Raw genomic sequence first — 22,307 nt, forward strand, 5'->3', positions numbered from 1 at the left:
TGTCCCGTCCCCGGCGGAGCGATGCTGGCGGCAGCGGCGCTGTGCGCGGCCGCGCTGGGCTGCGCGGCGGGGGCGCGGCTGCTCAGCGGTAAGAGGGACCGGGCATGGCTGGGCATGGCTGGGCATCGCCGGGCATGGCTGGGCATGGCTGGACATGGCTGGGCATCGCCGCGAGACTGTGCGGGGATCCTCTCTAACCCGAAAAGATCCCCCCGGCCCCGCCACCGCCGCCTCTGTGGCTGGGAGGGTCGCGATGCGCGGGCCGCTGTCGCGACATGGGCAGGGATACTGTCGCGTCGCGGTGGTGCAGGGGGAGGTTGGGTTTGGTCGCTCTGGAGGTCTTCTCCAACTTTTCCGGCTGAATTTCTCCCCCGCCCTGGCCTGGGGAGCTCTCTGGAGGCAGCGGGCAGATCCCGAGTGAGGAGATAAAGGGGAAGGAACACAAGGAATCCTTTCAGCCTCGCACATTCCGGTCCTAAACCGAGCCGGGAAATCCAGCCAGGAATCAGCTCCAAGTTATTTCCTCTGCTGAAAGCAGTGGCGAGCCTGGCTGATAAGGCACAGGCTTTCTTCCTCTTATTTTTTTTTTAAGAGGAAAGATGTGTTTGTGTGTCAGAGGAGAGCTGAGTGCAGTTTTTGTGACGCTGTTTCCAGAGAGCTGCAGGTGTTTAATGACACTCTGCTGTCTGTGTTTCCTTTTGCCTCTCCCAGCAGCAGTGGACCTTTCCCTCAGAAGAGGTAAGGGGCTTTGCCTTTTTCTCAGAGTGTCAAATTGCCAAGAGAAACACAGGCTGTGCTAGAAATGTTTTTTTTTTAATAGTGCTGTCTTAGTAAAAATCCTGCTCCTGTTGTAATCCCTGTGCAAAATATTAGCAAACTCCATTTCTGGCAATTTAACTGCTGAAAAATTCCAGTCTGAAAGGTGTTTGAACTGCCACTCCTCCAGTGAGCAACATAAAAGGACAAAGCAAAGCCAGCAATGATCCCATGGCAGGGTTTATCATGACCTGTCCTTGTGTTATCCATTTCCTCCAAGCACATCAAGTGTTGCTGAATGTTTTCCTTCTGTAAAAACAAGTAGGTTAGCAGATTGTGCCTGCAAAGAAATATTTACTGAGCAAAACAAAACTGTTTGTTCCCACAGTCTAAACATTGGGACTGCTCTGCTGCAAAAAGCAGCCGGGTGCATGGTTTTGGATGATGTGTCTTTTCACTTTGATCTTCCCTCAGAACCAAAATCAGCTCTGCTGCTTCTGCATGAGACAGCCCTTGGCTTGTGAGAGCCTGAAAACAGACATTGTTTACTCCCTGGGCAGGGAGAAGCGTTGCAGAGCTGGAAGTTGGGCTGTGGGAACTCATCTTGTGATCCTCAGTGCAGAAAGGGAAGATTTGAGGCTGGATGTAAATCAGAAATTGTGCCCTGTGAGGGCGGTGAGGCCCTGCTGGGCCAGGGGAGCTGGGGATGTCCCAGCCCTGGCAGTGCCCAAGGCCAGGCTGGAGCAGCCTGGCATGGTGGGAGGTGTCCCCATGGGATGGTTTTGAGGTCCTTTCCAACCCAAAATATTCTGGGATTCGATGGCACTGCAACATCCATTGAACTACTGCATATAGATATATTATATCTATTTTGCATCTCTATATATCTATATTATATCTCTATATTATATCTATATTGCATCTCTATATTTTATCTATATTGTATATCTATATATCTGTATTGTATCTCTATATTATATCTATATATCTATATTGCATATAGAAATAATATATATCTATATTGCATGTCTATGTTATATCTATATTGTATATAGATATAATATATATCTATATTGCATCTCTATATTGTATCTATATTGCATATCTATATATCTATATTGCATCTCTGTATATCCATATTGCATCTCTATATTACATCTATATTGCATATCTATATATCTATATTGTATCTCTATATTATATTTATATTGCATATCTATATATCTATATTATATCTATATTGCATATATAAATAATATATATCTATATTGCATCTCTATATTACATCTATATTGCATATCTATATTATATCTTAATTATATCTCTATATTACATTTATAGTGTATCTCTATATATCTATATTGTATCTCTATATTCAATCAATATTGCATCTCTATATTGCATATAGATGTAATATATATCTATATTTCATCTCTATATTGCATATAGATACTATATCTATATTGTATCTCTATATTATATCTATACATCTATATTGCATATAGATATAATATGTATCTATTTTGCATCTCTATGTTGCATTTAGATATATATCTATATTGCATCTCTATATTGCATCTAGATATCATACATATTATATCCGTATTATATTTATATGACATATAGATACTTTATCTGTTATTGCATATAGTTACGTATTGCAGAAAAGAGAAATTCTTGCTATCTCTGCTTGTACAAGGAAATCTCAAATTTTGGCCATTAAATGCCTTAAAAATAATCATTGTTTTTAAAATCCTCTTTGAACCCTTGTGAAGGAACTTTGCTTTTCAAGAGGCTGCAGGTGCCAGCTTGCTCTGGCACAGCGTTTCCTTGGGAGGAACCCCCAGGATCTGCAAATCCCAGAAAAATCAGGAAGGAGCTGGAACAGCAGGACAGGGGAACACCCACCTAAACTTTGAGATTCACTAATAAAAATCTGGAGGTGCCGTTTGGAGGCTTTTACCTGCGCTGTGCTTTCCTTACAAACAGCACAAACTCACTCAAACTGAGGTTTCTCCTGAATTTTGGTGCTGTTTTTCACCGCTGCTGAGACAATTCTCTGTGGTATTGTCCACAAGGGTCCCAGGATGAGGGAAGAGACGAGAAAGTTGACTCCATGTACCAGAAGCTTGATTTATTATTTTATGATAGATAATATATTAAAACTATACTAAAAGAATAGAGGAGAGGATTTCACCAGAAGGCTAAGCTAAGAATAGAAAAGGAATGAACAACAAAGTCTTGTCTCTGACCGAGACAGTCTGGACAGGTGATCTGTGATTGTCCCTTCATTGGAAACATCCAGATGAGGCCAATCACAGATTCCCCCTGTTGCATCCCACAGCAGCAGATAAGAATTGTTCACAGTTTGTTCCTGAGGCCTCTCAGCTTCTCAGGAGGGGAAAAATCCTAAGGAAAGGGTTTTTCATAGAACATGTGGGTGACAATTCTCTCTCGCTCCCTGCAGGGCAGACGGTTTGCAGGCGTGGGACGCAGAAACCCTGCTACAGAATCGTTCATTTCCACGACGCCTCGCGCAGGAGCAGCTACCAGGAGGCTCACCTGGCCTGCCGGGCTGCTGGGGCACACCTGGCCAGCATCGAGAGCCCGGCGGAGCAGAGGCTGATTGAATCCCTGATCAGGAGCCTCCCCGCCTCCGACGGAGACTTCTGGATTGGGCTCAGGAGGAGCAAGGAGGAGGGGGACAACAGCACAGAGTGTCACAGCTTCTACTCCTGGTCGGATGGGAGCCTGTCCAAGTTCAGGTGGGTACCCGGGAGTGGCACTGTGGGACTGGCAGGAATCCAGGATCCCGTGGAGTTTATCCCTGCCATCCCAAAAAATGAAATATTTTATTCCATTCCTGCACTGCAGGTCCCTTGAAGTTGTACCAGACCAGAACTGAATCCTCATTTCTGGTTTATTCCATGGTCTCCGTGTTCATTGCCACTACATTTAAGCAATAAATTTGTTTAAAAATAATTATAAAACTGTTATTTGCACTATCTGAGACCTTTTGGCAGTGCTGACTGGGGCAGGGAGGAGGGAAGAGGAACCGTGAGGAGCTCAGCCCTTTGCTCACTGATATTTGTCAAACTTGGTGTGGAGTGTGAAAAATCTGAATTAAAATAAGGAATAACTGCATTTGATCATTCCCATTTTCCATTTTCAGTGGAGGGAAATTTCCCTTCAGAGGGAAGGGGAACCATGAGGAGTCAACCCTTTGCTTGCTGATACGTTGAATTGGTGTGGAGTGTGAAAAATCTGAATTAAAAGAACAAAAACTGCATTTGATCACTCCCGTTTCCCCAGTGGAGGCGCAGGGCGTGCCACAACCCCTCCACCTCTGCCTTTCCTCCCCCCAAGCTGCCGGCAGGTGCCCCTGAGGTGTTTCTGTGTCTTTGCCCGGGAACTGGTACGCGGACGAGCCATCGTGCGGGGCCGAGGTGTGCGTGGTGCTCTACCACCAACCCTCAGCCCCCCCTGGCCTGGGGGGCCCCTACATGTTCCAGTGGAACGATGACAGGTGCACCATGAAGAACAACTTCATCTGCAAATATCCCCTGGGTGAGGAGGCTCTGGGGGGCTGCAGCCCCGGCAGGAGCAGTGAGGAGTGGGGGGGCTGATTGGGAAACTCGGAGGGGCTCGAGAGCCAACCTGCAGGAAAAGCTGGTGAACAGAATCAATAACAAATGAGGAGTCAATGACAATTGGTGATTTTTGAGTGTGTCCATAGCAAGGAAGGAGGCAAGGCTGGGAACAGGTGAGAAAAGAGACATGAAAATGTTTGGAAGCTGGGCTACGTGCATAATAAATGTGTATATGTGCCTTCTTAAATTCCTGTAAAACTCACAGACATTTCTGCAGAATTTACAAAACAAAACAGAAATTTCTGTAAATTCTGCAGAATTTACAAAATAAAACAGAAATTTCTGTAAATTCTGCAGAATTACAAAACAAAACAGAATTTCTGTAAATTCTGCAGAATTTACAAAACAAAACAGAAATTTCTGTAAATTCTGCAGAATTTACAAAATAAAACAGAAATTTCTGTAAATTCTGCAGAATTTACAAAATAAAACAGAAATTTCTGTAAATTCTGCAGAATTTACAAAATAAAACAGAAACTTCTGTAAATTCTCCAGAATTTACAAAATAAGCTCTGTAACCTTACAGAATTTTCTGTAAAACTCACCAATTATATCGACATGAATTGCTTTGCACCAGTGAATTTAATGAGTTATTGTGGTGCGGTTAATGATTTGGGATCAGGCTCTGTTAAGAGCAGAGAAGCTGGAGAACACACAGAATAAAAACTTCTTCTCCTTAGATACTGCTCAAGTTGTGTGTATCACACCCAACCCAACAGGGACAGGAAACCCTCCCTCAGTTTTTAATTCATGCAGAAATGAGGAAAACCATCCCAGTGTCTGTGGCTGCTCCTGGTTTGCATCAATTCCCTGGGGGTTTTCAGGAGGGGTTTGGGGTCTCAGGTTGGGGAGGACACAGAAGAGCAGTGCTCAGGTGGGAAATGCTGCATTTCACTCAGGGGCAAATCCTGCCTCTCTCTTTTCTTCCAGAGAAGCCAACAAGAGCTCCAATTGACAATTCCCAAAGAGGTCAGTTGGACTTTTTTTTTTTTTAATTATTACAATGTTTTTAATTATTTAAATAAATATTTTAATTATTTTTTAAAATGATTTCCACTGCTGGCTTGCAGTGGAGATACTCTGCCATCCCTTGTCAGGGCCACCCAAAGAGAAGCTCCCCTGCAGTTTGAATTCCCCTGGGCTGCTCCTTGCCCCATCCTGCAGGGAAAATCCTGCAGGGATTGCAGTGCAAGAATCCCAGTGCAGCTCTCGGCCTCTTCAGCCTCCTCTCAGCCTCACTTTTTGATTATTTACAAAAATAAACCTGCAGTATTAATGAAGCTGCTTCTTTCCAGCTGTGGCAACAGAGCCCTGGAAGCCAAAATTCCCAGAGGAGCGCTGGAGGAAAGGCACCAATGGAACAGCTGGGAGAGCCACAGGTAAATTCTGCTCTCAAAACCTCATTGCAAGGGATTGGCTCAACATCTGGAAGGCTGAATATAGGGAAAAAAAAACTTCCTTTAGTATTGCCTAGGACAGAATGAGGAGGTCGCTCTGGAGGTACAAATGTCCAAAATCCAAAGCTGTGCCAATGATTTTGGGTGTGAAAAAGCCACTTTTATTAGTTATTGAGTGTGAATTATATTATTATATTTATTGTGAATGTTTTATAATTAATATTATATTATTATTGTGAATTATATTACTATATAACACTCACAATAATATAATAAATATTATATATTGAATATTTTAACATATTAATATTATACCATATGAATATTATATTATTACTGTGAATTTTATTATTATATTTATTTGAGTGTTATATAATGAATATTATATATTGAATATTATACTATATGAATATTCTATTATTACTGTGAATTTAATTATTATCTTTCTTGTGAGTGTTTTGTTTGTACACCTGTGGTTAACCATGAAGAACTTGCAGTTTTTTCTCCTGACCCTGTTTCATTTTTCCCCCCAGAACCTGTCCAGGGCCTTGCCTTCATCCTCCTTTCCATCATTCCCGTGCTGCTGCTCCTGCTGGCCATCACGGGCACCTCCTGCTTTTGGCTGCTCATGAAGAGGTGAGTGGGTGGGTGGGTGGGTGGGTGGGTGGCACTTTGTGCTCTGAGTCTGCAGTGCCACCTTGTCCTGCCCACAGCTCACTGCACATCCTGCACAGAGCTCTGCACGGGAGTGGCTGCAGCCAGAGAAATCCCAGCTGGGAAAGGGCTGGGGATGCTCCAGGCTGAGTCAATTGGGAAGTAAAATTCTAAGTAAATCACATTATTTTCATTTCCTGCATTCACAGGCATAGCAGGCAGGAAAAAATATCCCCAAGATTTCCATTTAGATGTGTTAACCCTTCTACTTTCCTTATTCAAGCTTTGAACTATCAGGAGTTTCCCTCAAAAGCAAAAAAGCAGCGATGGAAACCAAAGTGCAACAAGCTGGAGCGGAGAATGTTTGGCAGTGTCCTCTCCTCGCCTTCCCTGTGTGCACAGCAGCAGGGCAGGAATTCTGGCTGGGGTCTGGGCAGGGTCAGGAGGGGTTTTGCTGCCCCAGCCCCAGAGCTCAGCAGGTCCTGCCCTGAGTGAGGAATGTCCTGAGCCCAGCTTGGCTCAAGCCCAGCACCAAATCTCTGTCAGAGCTCTGCTCTTGCTTTGTGTTTTCCTCTCTTTTTCGGGCTTTTCCCTTTTCCCTGCCCTCCTAAGGAGCTGCTGGATGTGTCCCTCACCAGGCCCTGGCCTGGGATTGCCCAGGAGAGCAGCCTGGAATGGAATAAGGAATGTCCTGAGCCCAGCTTGGCTCCAGGCCCAGCACCAAATCTCTGTCAGAGCTCTGCTGCTGGTTTGTGTTTTCCTCTATTTTGGGGCTTTTCCCTTTTCCCTGCCCTCCTAAGGAGACAGGAGCTGCTGGATGTGTCCCTCAGCAGGCCCTGGCCTGGGATTTCCCAGAGTGCGGCCTGGAATGGCTGGAATAAGGAGTGTCCTGAGCCCAGCTTGGCTCCAGGCCCAGCCCCAAATCACTCTCACAGTTCTGCTCTTGCTTTGTGTTTTCCTCTCTTTTTCGGGGCTTTTCCCTTTTCCCTGCCCTCCTAAGGAGCTGCTGGATGTGTCCCTCAGCAGGCCCTGCCCTGGGATTGCCCAGGAGAGCAGCCTGGAATAAGGAATGTCCTGAGCCCAGCTTGGCTCAAACCCAGCACCAAATCACTGTCACAGTTCTGCTGTTGGTTTGTGTTTTCCTCTGTGCTGTTTCATGGCTTTTCCCTTTTTTCCCTGCCCTCCCAAGGAGACAGCAGCTGCTGGATGTGGCCCCCAAGGGTGACAGGACCTGGCTGCCCCAGCCCGGCAGGGACAGCCCCAGGCTGGACATCTCCAGGGAGATCCACAAGCAATCCGAAGCTGACCTGGCTGGGGCCAGGCCTGGCACCAAGAATTCCTCCTTCCGTGCCCACGGGGGGCTGCAGAGCCCCTGCAGGGACCCCCAGGACCCCTCCAGCCGGGGCTGGGTGACACTGGCCAGCACAGAGAGTGGCTTTGTCACCAACGACATCTACGAGCTCTGCGGGGACCGTGTGGGCAGGAGCAAGGAGTCCAGCTGGGTGGACAATGAGATTTATGGATATTGAGGGGATGGACCCAAAAAATCCCCCTGGAATTTGGATTTGGGGTGTCAACACGAGTTTTCTTGCCCTCTCTGTGCACTGTTCAATAGTGGGGTGTGTGGTGTTGTGAGGGTCCCCAGGACCTGGTGAGAGGTGAGAATCTGACTCTGTTCTCAGAAGGCTGATCTCTTATTTTATGATATTATATTTAAATATATTATATAATAAAACTATACTAAAGAAAGAGAAAGGAGACATCAGAAGGCCAGAAAGGAAGGAATAATAAAAACCCGTGACAGACTCAGTCTGACACAGCTGCCTGGGATTGGGCATCAATTGAAAACAATTTCACAATTCTCCAAATCCCATCCCAAAGTAGCAAAACAGGGAGAAGCTGAAGCTTCCCAGCTTCTCAGGAGAAGAAATCCTGGTGCAAGGATTTTTCATAAGATACCATGGTGACAGTGGTGTTTGTCCTGGTTTTGCATTGTGCCCTTATTCTTCTATTTTCTGCAAGAATTGGGGTTTTTAAGGATCCAGCCTGAAAGGAATGCACAGGTTTTGCTTTGCACCAAGCCCCAGGAATGGCTCGTTGGCACCCTCCATTCCTTTTTGTACTGAAGGACAATCCAAAATCCTTATTTATTCACAGACCTCCTCCTCAAAGGTGCTCAGAGCTCCCTGTACTGAGTGAGGGAGCTCTGCTTCCCTGGGGGTGCTGAACGGGGCAGGGGGGAGGAATCCCTTGGTTTGCTTGGCTTGTGTGTGTGTCTTTCACTGTGCCTATTAAATTTATCCCAGCCCATGAGTCTGCTCATTTCTACTCCTCCAATTCCCTCCCTCGTTCTGCGGGAAGGGGCAGAGACCAAGAAGTGGAAGGGGAAGGACCAAGCAACCAAGGAGTGCCAGGCAGGAGCACAAATATTTCACACCTTCTGTTCTGCAGGTGATATTCTGGCTCCAGGAGAGCAGCACTGCTGCAGGACAAAGCAGAGAAGCACCTGGAATGTGTTTGGGTTGCCTGAAAGTTTGCTGTTCTCCATTGCAAGGTCAATGTTCTCCGTGTCAATAAGGAAATAGGAAAATGGAAATTAAAAAATACATGAGCTGGGAGGAAACAAAGGTTTGGCAAAAAGTTGTTTTAAATGTGGCTGAAACAACAAGAGAACTGAGTGCAGGCACAGCCGTGAATCTCTTCTGCCAAAGTAGGCAGGAAGAAGCTTTTAGATCTCGGAGCTGTTGCTGGCTGCTGCAAACACTGAAATATTTCAGTTATCACAGCTGCTTCTCACTTCCTAAATGTCCCAGGTGCTGTGGCTGCAGTGTCACAGTGGCTGTTCCTCCACCAGGACAGGGGGCAAAAAAAGCCCTGAAAGGAGAAATGCCTTTAACAAATAAATAATCTTCTAATTGTTTTCGAAGCAGCATCGAGTGGGCAACAGCTTCTCCTGAAAAGCAAAATCCTGTTACAGGAGAGTGGGCAGGGCAGGGCACTCAGAGGATCTGGAGTTTCTAATGCAGTAATTAATGCAAATCAAGCAAAAGTCCCACCACTTTTTATCTTCTATTCTTGGCCCCCTTATTTTTTTCTGTTGGGCAGCTATCAAGCATCTTTTAGGCACTGAAAACCAGGAAAAGGAGGGGGAGAGCTTGTCAGATGCAGGAATTCAGCTGTGTAAAGCCAAATTTTGGCGGCCAAGTGCGTGACCCGACCTCTTGAGCCGCCCCGGGGCTCGGGCAGTGACCTGAGTGTGCTGGGCCTTATTAAAGCAAGGAAATTTTATAAATCCCTCGGTTTGACCCCTCCTTTGGGGCATCCCAGCCGCGGGAGGATGCGCGGGAGCAGCGACCACACGAGGGCATGTGCGCTCCACGCTCGGGTCCTGGAAAATCCGCTCGGAAAATCCGCTTTGGGAGGGGATTGAATCCCTTCCCTCGGAGCAGAGCAAAAACCATCAGCGGAGCCTGCCGAGGATGGTTTTTGGTGGGTGAAGTTCCTCTCGCTGCGTTTTTAAGCCCTGTTTTTGTGACCTGAACTTTCCGGCTTTGTGGTGGGGTTTCTGCAGAAGTTTTCTCTTCCAAGCATCAAAATCTGGCTTAATCATTCATTTTCATTAATCTGGTTTAATCAATCAATCATTCACCCTCACCAGGATGAGGCTTGAAAGCGGGCAGGAAGCAAATAAATGTTTGCAGGCTAAAAAACTTCATTTCGGGTGACGTGACTGAGAAGGAGCATTAGGTAACGTTCTGCAGGAAAAAAGTAACTTTTGACACGCCGAGTTTGGATGAGAAGAAAAGGTGAAAGAGGAGTGAAATTTGGCAAGTGGCAGCTCGGGATGACACCATTTGCTATTCAGAGAGGGTTCTGGAAGGCTCTCTCACGTACCCATCAATCACTGAAAGGGTGGATGTCTGACTAACCCCAGCCATCAGTTACTCACTGCCAGAACTTCTGCAGGGGATAAATAGAGCAGCAGCAGCTCCCTGATTCTCCATGGCAGCCCGAGCCAGCAGCGTCATCCCCAATTGTCACTCCTTGGAGGAATCTCATCAGCAGTGAAGGACAAGCATTAATTTCTGCACAGAGACCTTCAGTTCCCTCTGCAGAACAGTCATCGCTGCTTGACACGGAACAAAAGTCACTTTTCACAGGGATGAGGCAGATTTATGTGTAAAACCTGCCTAAAAAGGGAAAGAACGACACAACTTTGTTCCCTGCATTCTTCCACTCTTTTCCTTTTTTCTTTCTTTTTCTTTTTTCTGTGTCCACTCTCTGTGTGTTCACCAAGCTCCGTGGGTGATTCAACAGGCGCGTGCTGTGCCATCAGCTTTGGGATGGGCTAAGAGATTCCAGGGGTGATTCCTGGTTCCCAAATGTCGGCAAGGCACCAGCCCTCCAGCCTGGGATGGAGCAGGGGAGAGGGAGAGACAGGCAAGGCTCAGAGAGCCAAGATTGTGGAGTTTTAAAATGTAAGTGCACACCTGAAGCAGAATCAGTGGACTCAGCACTGAAAAGGAAATTCAGCAGAAAGGGCCTTACGTTCCTTCACACATTCTGAGCTCTGATGGTCCTCAGACCATTCCAGGTCAAAGGGACCAACAGAGCTTCCAGATCTGCCTTTCCAAATGTGCAGGAAATAAAACAGAAGAATAATTCCCTGAGAGAGGACCTGCAAAAGTCACCCTGTGCATCTGCCTGGCCACTTCAGGACATGACAAAAGTCATTCAAGGGCTTTATTCAAACACCCCTCGGACACTGCCAGGCTGGGGCCCCTGACCAGCTCCCAGGGAAGCTCTGAGCACTCTCCTGGTACAGAAAGCTCCATCACCTCCAGCCTGGACCTCTCCTGGCACAGCTTTGAGCCATCCCCACCTGTCCTGCCACAGCAGCAGGGCTCAGCACCCCCTCTCCACGTCCCCTCCTCAGGAAGCAGCAGAGAGCCTGAGGTTGTTCTCTCAATCCAAAAACGAGCCGGGCGTGTTCAGCTCACAGGAGGCTGAGGATGTCACCAAGGTGTACCAACCTCTCCAAGGGGTGTCAGACCATGGGGACAGGCTCTGCTCCGTGTGACAGGATGAGGAGCAACGGCCAGAAATTTTAAAAAAGCCCCAAGTTCCACCCCAAAACGGGTCAGGAGTTCCCATGGAGGGTGACAGCACTGCCCAGGGGTTGGAGACACCCGAGGCACCCGGGCACGCTGCGGTGCCACCGGCCCCAGGGCACCTTCCCTCGGCGAGGGCGCGGGGCTGGGACATGCCAGCGCGGAGGGGTCGCTCGGGTGGCTTCCGAGCCCTGGGGACACAGCGCGGGTGCCGCGGGTGTCCCCCGGGGCTGATGGCACTGGCGGGGTCACAGCGTGGGTCCTGCGGGTGTCCCCCGGAACCGGTGGCACCGGCACTGTCCCCGCGAGGGTGTCCCCACCGGGGGTGGTGGCACTGTCCCAGCGCAGGTGTCCCGGTGCCGGTGGCCCTGGCACTGTCCCCGCGCTGTGTCCCGGTGGCACAGTGCCGGTGGCACTGTCCATGTCCCTGTGCAGTGTCCCGCGGTGTCCCGGTGGCACTGTCCCTGTCTCTGTCCCTGTCCCTGTGCAGTGTCCCGGTGGCACTGTCCCTGTCCCTGTCCCCGCGCGGTGTCTCGGTGTCCCGGTGCCGGTGGCCCTGTCCCTGTCCCCGCGCTTTGTCCCGGTGCCCGGTGTCCCGGTGTCCCGGTGCCCGATGCCCGGTGCCCGGTGGTGTCCCGGTGCCGGCGCCGTGCCGGGGCGGGCCGTGCCAGCGCGGTTGCCATGGCGAGGCCCCGCCCGCGGTGACGCGCGCGGTGACGCCGGTGGCTCGGTGGCGGAGGGGGCGGCGCGGCCCCGGGGGCGCCGCGCGGAGCCGGAGCCGGAGCCGCCGCCGCCGCCCCCCGAGCCCAGCATGGTGATGGCCGAGCCCCGGCGGCCCCCGGCGCTGCTGCCCCGCGGGCTCGGGCCCGTCCGCGTCGGCTTCTACGACATCGAGGGCACGCTGGGCAAGGGCAACTTCGCGGTGGTGAAGCTGGCGCGGCACCGCATCACCCGCAGCGAGGTGGGCACGGCGCGGGGGGCGCGGCGGGGCCGCGGGGGCTGCGCGGGGCCGGGGCCGCCGAGGCCGGGGCTGCCGCTTTTGTCCCTTCCGGCACCTCCCGCGGGGACGCGGAGCCCCGGCCGCCGGGGTGGGGGGGGGGGGGTTCTCCCGCTCTCATTCTCCGGGGAAGGGCAGGAGAACGCCTCCGAGGCCGCGGGGGGATGCCCGGGGATGTCACCCGCAGGATGTCACCCCCCTCCCCTGGATGTCACCCCAAAGATGCCGCCCCCGGCGTGTCACCCCCGGGATGGTGGCATCGCTGGCGGGGTGGCAGCCCCAGGCTGGTGGCATCGGTGGCAGGGTGGCACCCCAAGGATGCTCCGCTGCTGCTGGAGCAGCACTTTCTGCTCCCCGGGAAGGGTCAGACCTTGTGCTGTGCCCAACGTCGTGCCCCGGATATTTTGGGGTTTCCTGACCCGGGCAATGCCGGGTTATCTGTTTCAGCAGAGGAACTCGTGTGTGTGTGTGTGTGCGCTGAATTCTTCAGCACGGCATCCTCCAACTTCACCAAATCCAACCATTTTTAGCCCCTTTGTTTCACCGCCCCCGTGTATTACCCGGTGATTATTGTTAGTACCTGCTGCTTTACCTAAAACAAAAATGATTGTCAGTCTGCCTGGGTAAAAATGCAGTCGTGTTCACTTTAAAAAAAAAAAAAAAAAGGAAAGGAAGAAAAAAAAAAGGAGGTATTTGATGAGGGTAATGGCTCTGGAGGATCAGCTTCCTCTTCTGCGTTGTTTTAGGTAGTTTTAGTTGCTACACCTAGAGGTGAGCTTTTTGTGAGGCTCTCTTCTGGTCGGTTTCATTGTTGGCTGAAGAAGAGGATCCTGCGCTGCTCTGTGCCTGACCAAAGTCATCGAAACACGGTCCCGAGCACGGGCTGGAAGGGCTGCAGGTCTTCATCACCCTGAGCTTGTGGGGAAAATTATCCCTGAAGGAACGGGAGCACTCCTGAACCCTGGAGCTCAGCTGGGCACAGCACAGTGCCCTGGTGCTGGCAGGGCTCTGGCCACGCTGTGATTGATGAGCTCTGCATCGCAGGGACTGAAGGAAGTTTTCCTCTTGCCTCCTTTCCCAAGTTCATCATCAGCTCGGCGCTTTCCGAGCCCTTCCTTGCTCCTGCAGGGAGCCGAGCGGTGCCGGCGCTCCCTCTCCAAGTTTGGTGCCATGTGCCAGAATTGCAAATGCTCCACTCAAGATGCTCGCTTGTCGTTGCTCTTCAGCCCTCGTTCCTTTGGCAGGCTTTGGGATGGAGATGAGAACTTTATCTTCGGTTTTATGGTCGTTCTAGAAAGGCTGTTTGTTGAGCATTGTTGGGAATAACAAAGGTTACAGAAAACGCAGAGCTTGAAAGATCCCCAATTCCTGGATGATTCTTTCACCTGAGTCCTGAGGAACTGCTGAGTTCTATTATCTTGGTTTTTTTTTAACCAGCTTTTCTGTCCAGCCTGCAGCCTTTTTATCTTCGTGGGATTTTTACAGCAATTTCACCTGTGCTGGAGGATTTTTTGTCAAGGTCTTCGATTTTTTTGAGTCAGCTCTGACTTCTGCAGTGAGAGATGCAAGAGTGTTTTTCTGGAGCTGAACTGCTGACTTGGTTGCTGGAAGTATTTACACAATCTTTGAGGAAGGGGAACCCTGTTCAGATCACTTCTGGTGATGTCAGAGGAAATTAATTCCAGCCAAAGACTCTTTGGAATAAGCACTTCCAGTCTGGAGCAGCTCACCTGATTGTTGGGTCCCAGAGCACACAGAGTGGAAATCCTGCTCGTTAAGGACCCCAGCCTGAAGGGTTTTCCTATTTCAGGCTTTTTCTGAACTGTTCCTTAAGTTCCACTGGAAGAATATTCAGGTTTTGGGTCCTGGAAGGGCTGTGCTGCAGGAGGATGCTGTGATGCTGCTGAGATCTGCTCCAAAATCCTGTTTTAAAAGGAGTCCCTGGCAAAGTTTCTCCTGAACCTCCTGATTTGAACGCTGAAGTCTGAATTTTAGATTCAGAACCTGTTTGTTGTTGGCATTGTGAAATTGTGTTCTAGATGATTTTGACCTTTGAAATATTTGCTTTTTTAATTTAACACAACTCTGCCTAGCCAAATTAAAAAAGATGGGCTCTTATTACCTCGGGTGCAGCACTTAAGGATTGTGCACAATCCATCCTTTCTATGGAAGGGCTGCAGGTGAGGAAATAGAATTGTTGCCATAAATTGTGAGCAGGGGTGGAAGTGAAATGGAAGCAAACATGAAGCAGGAGAACAGCACAGGGTGTGTGCAGACAAAATCAGAAATCAGAACTTGAATGAATGCAAGTTCTAAACAACCATCCAGAAGTGTGACAGTTGGCAAAAATGGGGGAAGTTAATAAAGATAATCAGTGATAAAGATATCAGGAATAAATAAATTCATTAAAGATGTTAGGAATAGAGGTGCTTCCTGACCCTTTTTACTGCCAGTCCTCTCAGGGAGGGATTAATAAACATATTAGGTGATAAAGATATTAGGAATATATATATTAAAGAAAGATATGTGGGAATAGAGGTGCCTGAGCCTTTTTAGTGCCAGTCCACCCAGGGGGGATTAATAAAGACATTGGTATAGATATTAGGAATAAATTAATTAAATAAAGAAATTAGGACTAGAGGTGCTGCCTGACCCTTTTTAGTGCCAGTCCACCCAGGGGGGATTAATAAAGATATTGAGTGATAAAGATATCAGGAATAAATAAATTAATTAAAGATATCAGGAATAAGTTAATAATTAAAGAAATTAGGACTGGAGGTGCTGCCTGACCCTTTTGAGTGCCAGCCCACCCCGGGGGGGCTGGACCCGACCTTTGCTTGGCCTTTTTGGGTGTTTGGTGCCATTCCCAGAAATCCTGTGATCCCAGGGCAGCTCCTGCTCATGAGGGTGGAAAGGAGCAGAGGCTTTTCCTGGGGAGGAGGAGAGCAGGGAACAGGAAGGACAGTGGGAAATGGGGAGAAGATGGGGAGATGTGCTCCCAGTGAAATAGGGTGGGGATGGAGTAGGGCAAAGGTTTGGAGTGTAGGGAATAGGGAGAAGGTTTGGAATGTACAGAAGAGAGAAAAGGTTTGGAATGTAGGGAATAGGGAAAAGGTTTGGAGTGTAGGGAATCAGGAAAAGGTTTGGAGTGTAGGGAATATGGAAGAGGTTTGGAGTGTAGGGAATAAGGAGAAGGTTTGGAATATAGGGAATAGGGAAAAGGTTTGGAGTGTAGGGAAGAGAGAAAAGGTTTGGAGTAGGTGTGGAATATGGAAAATGTTTGGACTGTAGGGAATAAGGAGAAAGTTTGGAGTGTGGGGAATAGGGAAGAGGTTTGGGATGTAGGGAATAAGGAAAATGTTTGGAGTGCAGAGAATACAGAAAATGTTTGGAGTATAGGGAATACAGAAAATGTTTGGAGTGTAGGGAATAGGGAAAAGGTTTGGTGTAGTGAAGGTGCTGCTTGGGAAAAGCAGGGAATTTGGGTCCCCACCCCTAAAATCCTGAATTAACCCCCCCAAAGGATTGATCCCCTCAGAGGAGCTCTGCTCGCTGCTCCCCAGGGGAAAGCAAACCTGGCTCTCCCTGTGGCTCCCAGCTGTGCTTTCACCTGGCTGCTGATCCCGGAAATTTGTGTTTTCCTCTGGAAAAATTGTGTGAAAAATGAGCCTGCAGCCCCGGGTTGGGTCTGTGGCACAGTTCAGGTGTGCCCAGGTGTTTGCAGAGACAGCAGCTCCTGTGCCACACTGCAGAACCTGCAGTTTCTCCAGGCTGCAGGGAGTTGTGTTAGTTAATTTTAATGCATTTTATCTATTTTAAGAATGCCCTGGGTTAACAAATGTGAATTTCTGTAACCTGCAGGGACAAAGCTCTGTTTGAATGTGAATTTCTAACAGGAGGTTGTGTTGTGGTTTTGGGGTTGTTTTTTTCTTTTGGTTTGGGTGTTTGCTTTTTTGCCTTTGTTTTTCCTTTCAAGAATTAAATGAATAAAACCAAAACAATGGAAAGTGACAGTTGGAGTAGCTGAGGAGCAGAAGAACTTTCATCTTTTCCTGACAAGCATTTCATCCTCACTCCTTGGCAGCTGCAATTCCCAGGGGTCAGGGGAGCACTGAGCAAACTCCCATTCCCCGGGCCTTCAGGAAGGGGGAAGGAAATAAGAAATAAGTGCAAATTGGGGTTTTAAATGAGAAGAAACCACAAAAACTGCAAAGATACCTTGGGATGTAACTCCTGAAAGCAGCAAAAACTGGTGGCAGGGGGAGATCAGGGATTCCCTTTTGGTTTTCCTTGCCAGGTGAAGCACCTGCTGACGTTTTATCTTGAAATTTGGGATTTTTTTTGTTGTTGTTGTTTGTTTGGAGCTGTTGCCAGCAGCTGTTGGCAAGCTGCATGTTTAGGAACAAACCAGACTTTTCACATAGGAAACTGCTCTGTGCCTTGGAGGAGTTCTCCACTCTAAGGCTTCCATCCCTTTTCCTGTCATCAAGACACAGCTGAGCTCCAGAAGGAGCTGCTGAATTTCCAGCTCCTCCTCACATCCTTGGCAAGACTTTGCTGGATTTGAAGTAATTTCAAGTGGCTCTTCTGTAAAATCCCCCCTGGTCCTGGCAGGAAGAAGATGCAGAATGAGCTGAGGTGTTCAATCTGCATTTGAGTGGAGGAGCTGCTGCTCTCCTGTGGTATTTCCATTTTATGGACAGATTTCCTGCACACTTGGAGTTGTGCATTTCCCTGGGATTTAAGGAAAGACAGGATTGTTAGAGAAGGAAAATCAGAGTTAATTGTGAGCTCAGGTGGGCCCACAATCAGTGTTAGCAGATCTATCCATGTTAGCAGGTTTATCCATTTCATGCACAGATTTCCTGCACACTTGGAATTTTACATTTCCCTGGGAGTTAAGGAAAGACAGGGGATTGTTAAAGAAGGAAAATGAGAGTGGGCTGAGGTCAGTAAAGAGCGAATTGTGAATCAGGTGGGCCCACAATCAGTGCTGGCAGATCATGAGGGTTTCTGTCTCCAGCAGCTCTCCCCTGTTCAATAGTTTGTGGAATTCTGTTACAATTGGAAGCATTAGTGGGACTTCCATTGTTTGTAACCAATAATAATAAATAAAATAAATAAAATTAAAATAAATAATAATGAAGTGACACTCAGGCTGAACAAACACCATTCCCATGGTCAGCACTCTTTGGCATTTTGACCTCTGCACATGCAGGGGCTGCGTTGGCATTTTCTTCTTGGTTTCCACTCTAAATATCTTCTGTGGGAGCTTTTTAATCCCTTTAACATCCAGAGTTACCTTCCCTTTGCATTTATTGGCTGAAAACAAGGGGCCAGGATGTGTTCTGTGAGCTGGCTGAGGTGCCAAGGTCTGGCTGCTAAATTCACCTGCAGAGTTTTTCTCTGCAGGGATGAGCTGCAGATCCCCTTTGGTGGCAGCATTTGGATTAATTAAACCTGTCACAGCTGCAGCTGCACGAGGTTTGGGTTGTTTGTGCAGAACCAACAGGTTTTCTCTTAAAATATAATTTTGTGGGACTCAGATTTGTCACCTTGACTCCAGAAATGGGCACCACTGAGCTTTTAAATGAGATTTTGGTCACTACAAATTGCTGATTTAAGAGCACCTGGAGCACTGGCCTCTCTCACCTGTTCTGTGCCTTCTACTCCATGGAAAACTTGCTTTTTATCATTGAAAAATCTGCTTTTTCTCATAGAAAACTTGCTTTTTCCCATGGAAAATCTCCTTTTTCTCACTGAAAATCTCCTTTATCTCACTGAAAATCTCCTTTTTCCCACTGAAAATCTCCTTTTTCTCACTGCAAACCTGCTTTTCCTCACCTGCTGCTGTGGGTGAGAGCCCTGCAGCCCCTCAGAGGGACCCCAGACCCTTCCAGTGCTGCCCTGCTGGGATTTTTCAGCCTGGGATTTGTGTTTCAGGACTCCCCAGTTACCTGGGGCTGCATTTTTCCCTTCCTAACCAGGGTGAACTCCCAGGGGAGCACGCTGGGGGAGAGTTTTTAAACCTCCTTTTTGCTCTTGGTCTGCAGGTGGCAATAAAAATCATTGACAAATCTCAGCTGGATGCTGTGAATCTGGAGAAGATCTACAGGGAGGTGCAGATCATGAAGATGCTCGACCACCCACACATCATAAAACTCTACCAGGTGGGCTTGGAGGGGCTTCTTCCCCTTTTTCCCCTTTCTTTCCCCCTTTTTCCCCCTTTCTTTCCCCCTTTTTTCCACTTTCTTTTCCCTTTCTTTCCCCTTTTTCCCCCTTTTTTCCTCTTTCTTTCCCTTTCTTTCCCCCTTTCTTTCCCTTTATTTCCCCCTTTTTTCCCCTTTCTTTCCCCCTTTTTCCCCTTTCTTTCCCCCTTTTTTTCCTTTTTTTCCCTTTCTTTCCCCCTTTTTTCCCCTCTCTTATTCTGCTAAACAAAAATGAAGATCCCACTTAAGACCAGTTCAGCTTGAAGTTAATTTTATGCCAACTGGCCTTTAAAATATTTAAAAAAGAAATGGTTTATTTAAAAAATTAAACTGGTCTTTGAAATATCGATGTGCCAATAGAGATGGAGCTTAAAGAGTTAAATTTGCAATTGATAAATCTGCAATTTATTGTTTGATAATGTCTGCCCTCAGTTCCTTTCTGGATGAATGACAGCCCTGAAAAGGTGCAGAGGAGAGGTTGGGAATATTTAACTGAGGTCTGGAGATCAGCAGGGTCACTGGAGGGAGGGTGGTGCTCACTCCTTCAGTGCCTGGTGAAAAATGCATTTGGAAAATGAGTTTATTTTAAAATAAAATTTTAAAGTTTGTTTTTAAAACAGCCTCCAGATTGTCTCTCTGGTTTGCTCGATGTGTGAGCAGTCTCTTGGGACTCTCAGGCCAGGTCATAAATAAAATGTAAAATCAAACTCACAGAGCTCTTGCCCACAGACAAGTTCAGCTGATGCTGAAACGTTTCCCTGAGGTTGCTGAAATAAACCCAAAATACCTGGAAATCATCCTGGAACCTGAAATGACTTTCTGGAGGATTTTCCTGTCTCAGTGAAGCTCTTGGTTCTTTTGTTTGCCCACATGGGAGGATGGTGCCCATGCCAGGTGGGAGGCAGAGCTTGCCCAGCTTTGGGAGAGAGCCATCAAATAAAGATTCTTTGGGGTGGTTTGGCTGGGTCTGCTTTGCCCTGATGTGTGCCCTCTGCACCCCCAGGTGATGGAGACCAAGAGCATGCTGTACCTGGTGACTGAGTTTGCCAAAAACGGGGAGATCTTTGGTAAGCAGAGAATTTCCATGCTGAGCTTTGCAGTTTCCTGGTGTCAGGGTCAGGGGGGATCTCCTGCCTCTGTCACATTTCTCATTTCTGAGCAGCTGCAGAGTGAAAACCTTTCATTTTAAATCTGATTTCCTCTCCTTTGGTTGCTTTCCACGGCCTCTTGTCCTTCTGCTGGGCTTTGTCTTGGCACAAAAATCCTGCAGTGGCTGGGAATCTAAAACCACTTCTGCCTTCTATTTCACTATAATAAAATAAAAATTATATGAAATTATATATACACATTGGATGTATTATATAATATCTATTATTGTGTATATTCAATATGTATTATATAATAAATATAGATTGTATAGATGCAACATTTATTATATATAATATGCATATTATATTATATTATATTATATTATATTATATTATATTATAGTATCTATATATTATATTATATTATATTATATTATATTATATTATATTATATTATATTATCTTATATTCTATTATATTATATTATCTCCTATTATATTATATCATATTATATTATATCATATCATATTATATTATATCATATTATATCATATTATATCATATTATCTCATATTATATCATATTATATCATATTATACATATACAATACATAAACATAATATTATTATATTATCATAATAAATATATAAATAATAAATTATACTAAGATTAAGATTATACTAAGATTAAAATTAATTCCTATTAAAAATAAAAATGTTAAATTAAAAAAAATTATTACATTTCAAAAGTTTTATTAATAAACAATATAAATATATATAATTTTATCTATATTTTTAGGTATTAAGTAGAATTATAATAAAATTATTTGTTTTATTATAGACAATATAACTATATATAATATTATATAGTTATAAATTATATATAGTATATAGTTTATATATATATATAGTTATAAAATATATATATTATACGTATAATTTTATATATATTTATATTGTTAAATTTTAATTATAATAAAATTTAAAACCCAAACCCTGCTGTAGGAAGGTGTAGCCAGAGGGTGACAGCAGCTGAGATGGGTGCAGAAGATGTGGAGCTTTCCTGGCAGGGCTGGCTTTGCTGTTACAGCCCCTCAGGGTGCCCAGGGCCCTGCAGTGCCAGCTGTCCCTCTGTCCCTGTGTCCCCGCTGTCCCTGTGTCCCAGCTGTCCCTGTGTCCCTGTGTCCCAGCAGGGTCCCTGTGTCTCAGCAGGGTCCCTCTGTCCCCGCTGTCCCTCTGTCCCAGCTGTCCCTGTGTCCCAGCAGGGTCCCTGGCCCCTCTCTGGTGGATGCCAGCCCTGGGGCTGCAGGAGGGCCAGGGCTGATCCCAGAGCCAGGCTCTGCTCCGAGTTTGGGATCTCCCAGGAAATCCTGGCAGGGGCAGAAGAGCCAAGGCCAGCTTGGCTGCATCAACCTGGGGGAGATGGAGCAGCAGAGCCTGAGCAATGTCAGTGCCTGGCAGAGGGTTCTGAGAGCATGGAACCCATGGGTGAGGTGGAAATGGAAGCAGCTCTGAGACCCCTCAGTCACTGCACAGCTGGAAACAATGGCAGGGCTGGCTGGAGGGAATCCCCTCGGATGGAACAGCACCCTGTGCCTGCAGGCAGCTCCAGGGGCAGAGCAGACCCTGCTGGCCTGGCAGAGGGGCCCAGAGAGGAGTTTGTAGGGTTTAAAATGGAACACAGGGTGGTGATGGAATGGTTCTTACAGGCTGTGTGTAAATGCTCCGGGATTTGTATCTTGGACTGGATTGGTTGGTGAGAATTGAAATATTCAGCCCAGAAGAAGATTTCGGGTATTGGAACAGGAACCTTATGCTCTTACCCTCTCTCTCTCTCACCCTCTCTACCCCTCTCTCCTCTCAGCCCTGCTCCAGCCCTGCCTGGCAGCTCCCAGCAGGGCCCTGCCCCCAGACCCTTTACAATAAACCCCAAGTTCCAAGACCAGAAGAAGATTTATTGGATTGTAATGGGAACCTCACCCTCTGCTCCTCTCTTTCACTCTCTCATTCTCTCTCTCCCTCTCTCATTCTCTCTCTCCCTCTCTCTCTACCTCTCTCTCTCCTCTCAGCCCTGCTCCAGCTGTGCCTGGCAGCTCCCAGCAGGGCCCTGCCCTTTTTCCTGTGCAATAAACCCCAAATTCCAAGCCTGCCCTCAGAGATCTCCATCCATCCCCGACCCTCTGCAATGAGCTGGCTCTGCACTGCTGACAAATGCTGGATTAACAGCTCAGGGCTAATTGAGTTTGTGCCTTTGATAGCCGACTTCACCCCCTCTCTGTGATTTGTCAGTCACTCTGTGCCTCTGTGATATTTAGCTTGCAAATATTATGATCTGCCCTTACTGCCAGGCTTTTGTTTGTTCTTGTGCTTTGCCAAGTGAAACCAGCTGAGAGGCTCTGAGGTGGGGTGGGAGCTCTGAGCTGAGCTCTCAGAGCTGCAGCTCCCA

General features: G+C 47.3%; 2 protein-coding genes across 5 annotated transcripts in view; both read left to right on the forward strand.

Annotated features, from left to right (window-relative positions):
• Window positions 1–8,770, forward strand: LAYN (layilin). Of its 3 annotated transcripts, XM_050983648.1 has the most exons (8): window positions 1–88; window positions 715–738; window positions 3,224–3,520; window positions 4,165–4,323; window positions 5,337–5,375; window positions 5,702–5,785; window positions 6,337–6,439; window positions 7,647–8,770. In XM_050983648.1, the coding sequence occupies exons 1-8, from the start codon at window positions 22–24 to the stop codon at window positions 7,984–7,986; spliced, it is 1,113 nt and encodes a 370-aa protein (XP_050839605.1). In that variant the 5' UTR covers window positions 1–21; the 3' UTR covers window positions 7,987–8,770. The 3 variants fall into 3 exon arrangements, with proteins under 3 accessions (XP_050839605.1, XP_050839606.1, XP_050839604.1); XM_050983649.1 differs by lacking the exon at window positions 715–738; XM_050983647.1 differs by lacking the exon at window positions 1–88 and having other exon boundaries at window positions 140–738.
• A 3,583-nt stretch (window positions 8,771–12,353) lies between these two features.
• The window catches only part of SIK2 (salt inducible kinase 2), a 32,900-nt gene continuing 22,946 nt past the window's right edge, over window positions 12,354–22,307 (forward strand). The window contains exons 1-3 of one of the 2 annotated variants that reach the window (XM_050983640.1): window positions 12,354–12,529; window positions 18,619–18,735; window positions 19,778–19,841. In XM_050983640.1, the coding sequence (XP_050839597.1) occupies window positions 12,380–12,529; window positions 18,619–18,735; window positions 19,778–19,841 (331 nt within the window). In that variant the 5' untranslated portion in view covers window positions 12,354–12,379. Of the gene's footprint in view, window positions 12,530–13,239; window positions 14,746–18,618; window positions 18,736–19,777; window positions 19,842–22,307 lie in introns of those variants that run through there. The other variant, XM_050983641.1, reaches the window with a different exon arrangement.

Source organism: Serinus canaria, chromosome 24 (genome assembly GCF_022539315.1).
Source record: "Serinus canaria isolate serCan28SL12 chromosome 24, serCan2020, whole genome shotgun sequence".
NCBI classification, from domain to species: Eukaryota; Metazoa; Chordata; class Aves; order Passeriformes; family Fringillidae; genus Serinus; species Serinus canaria.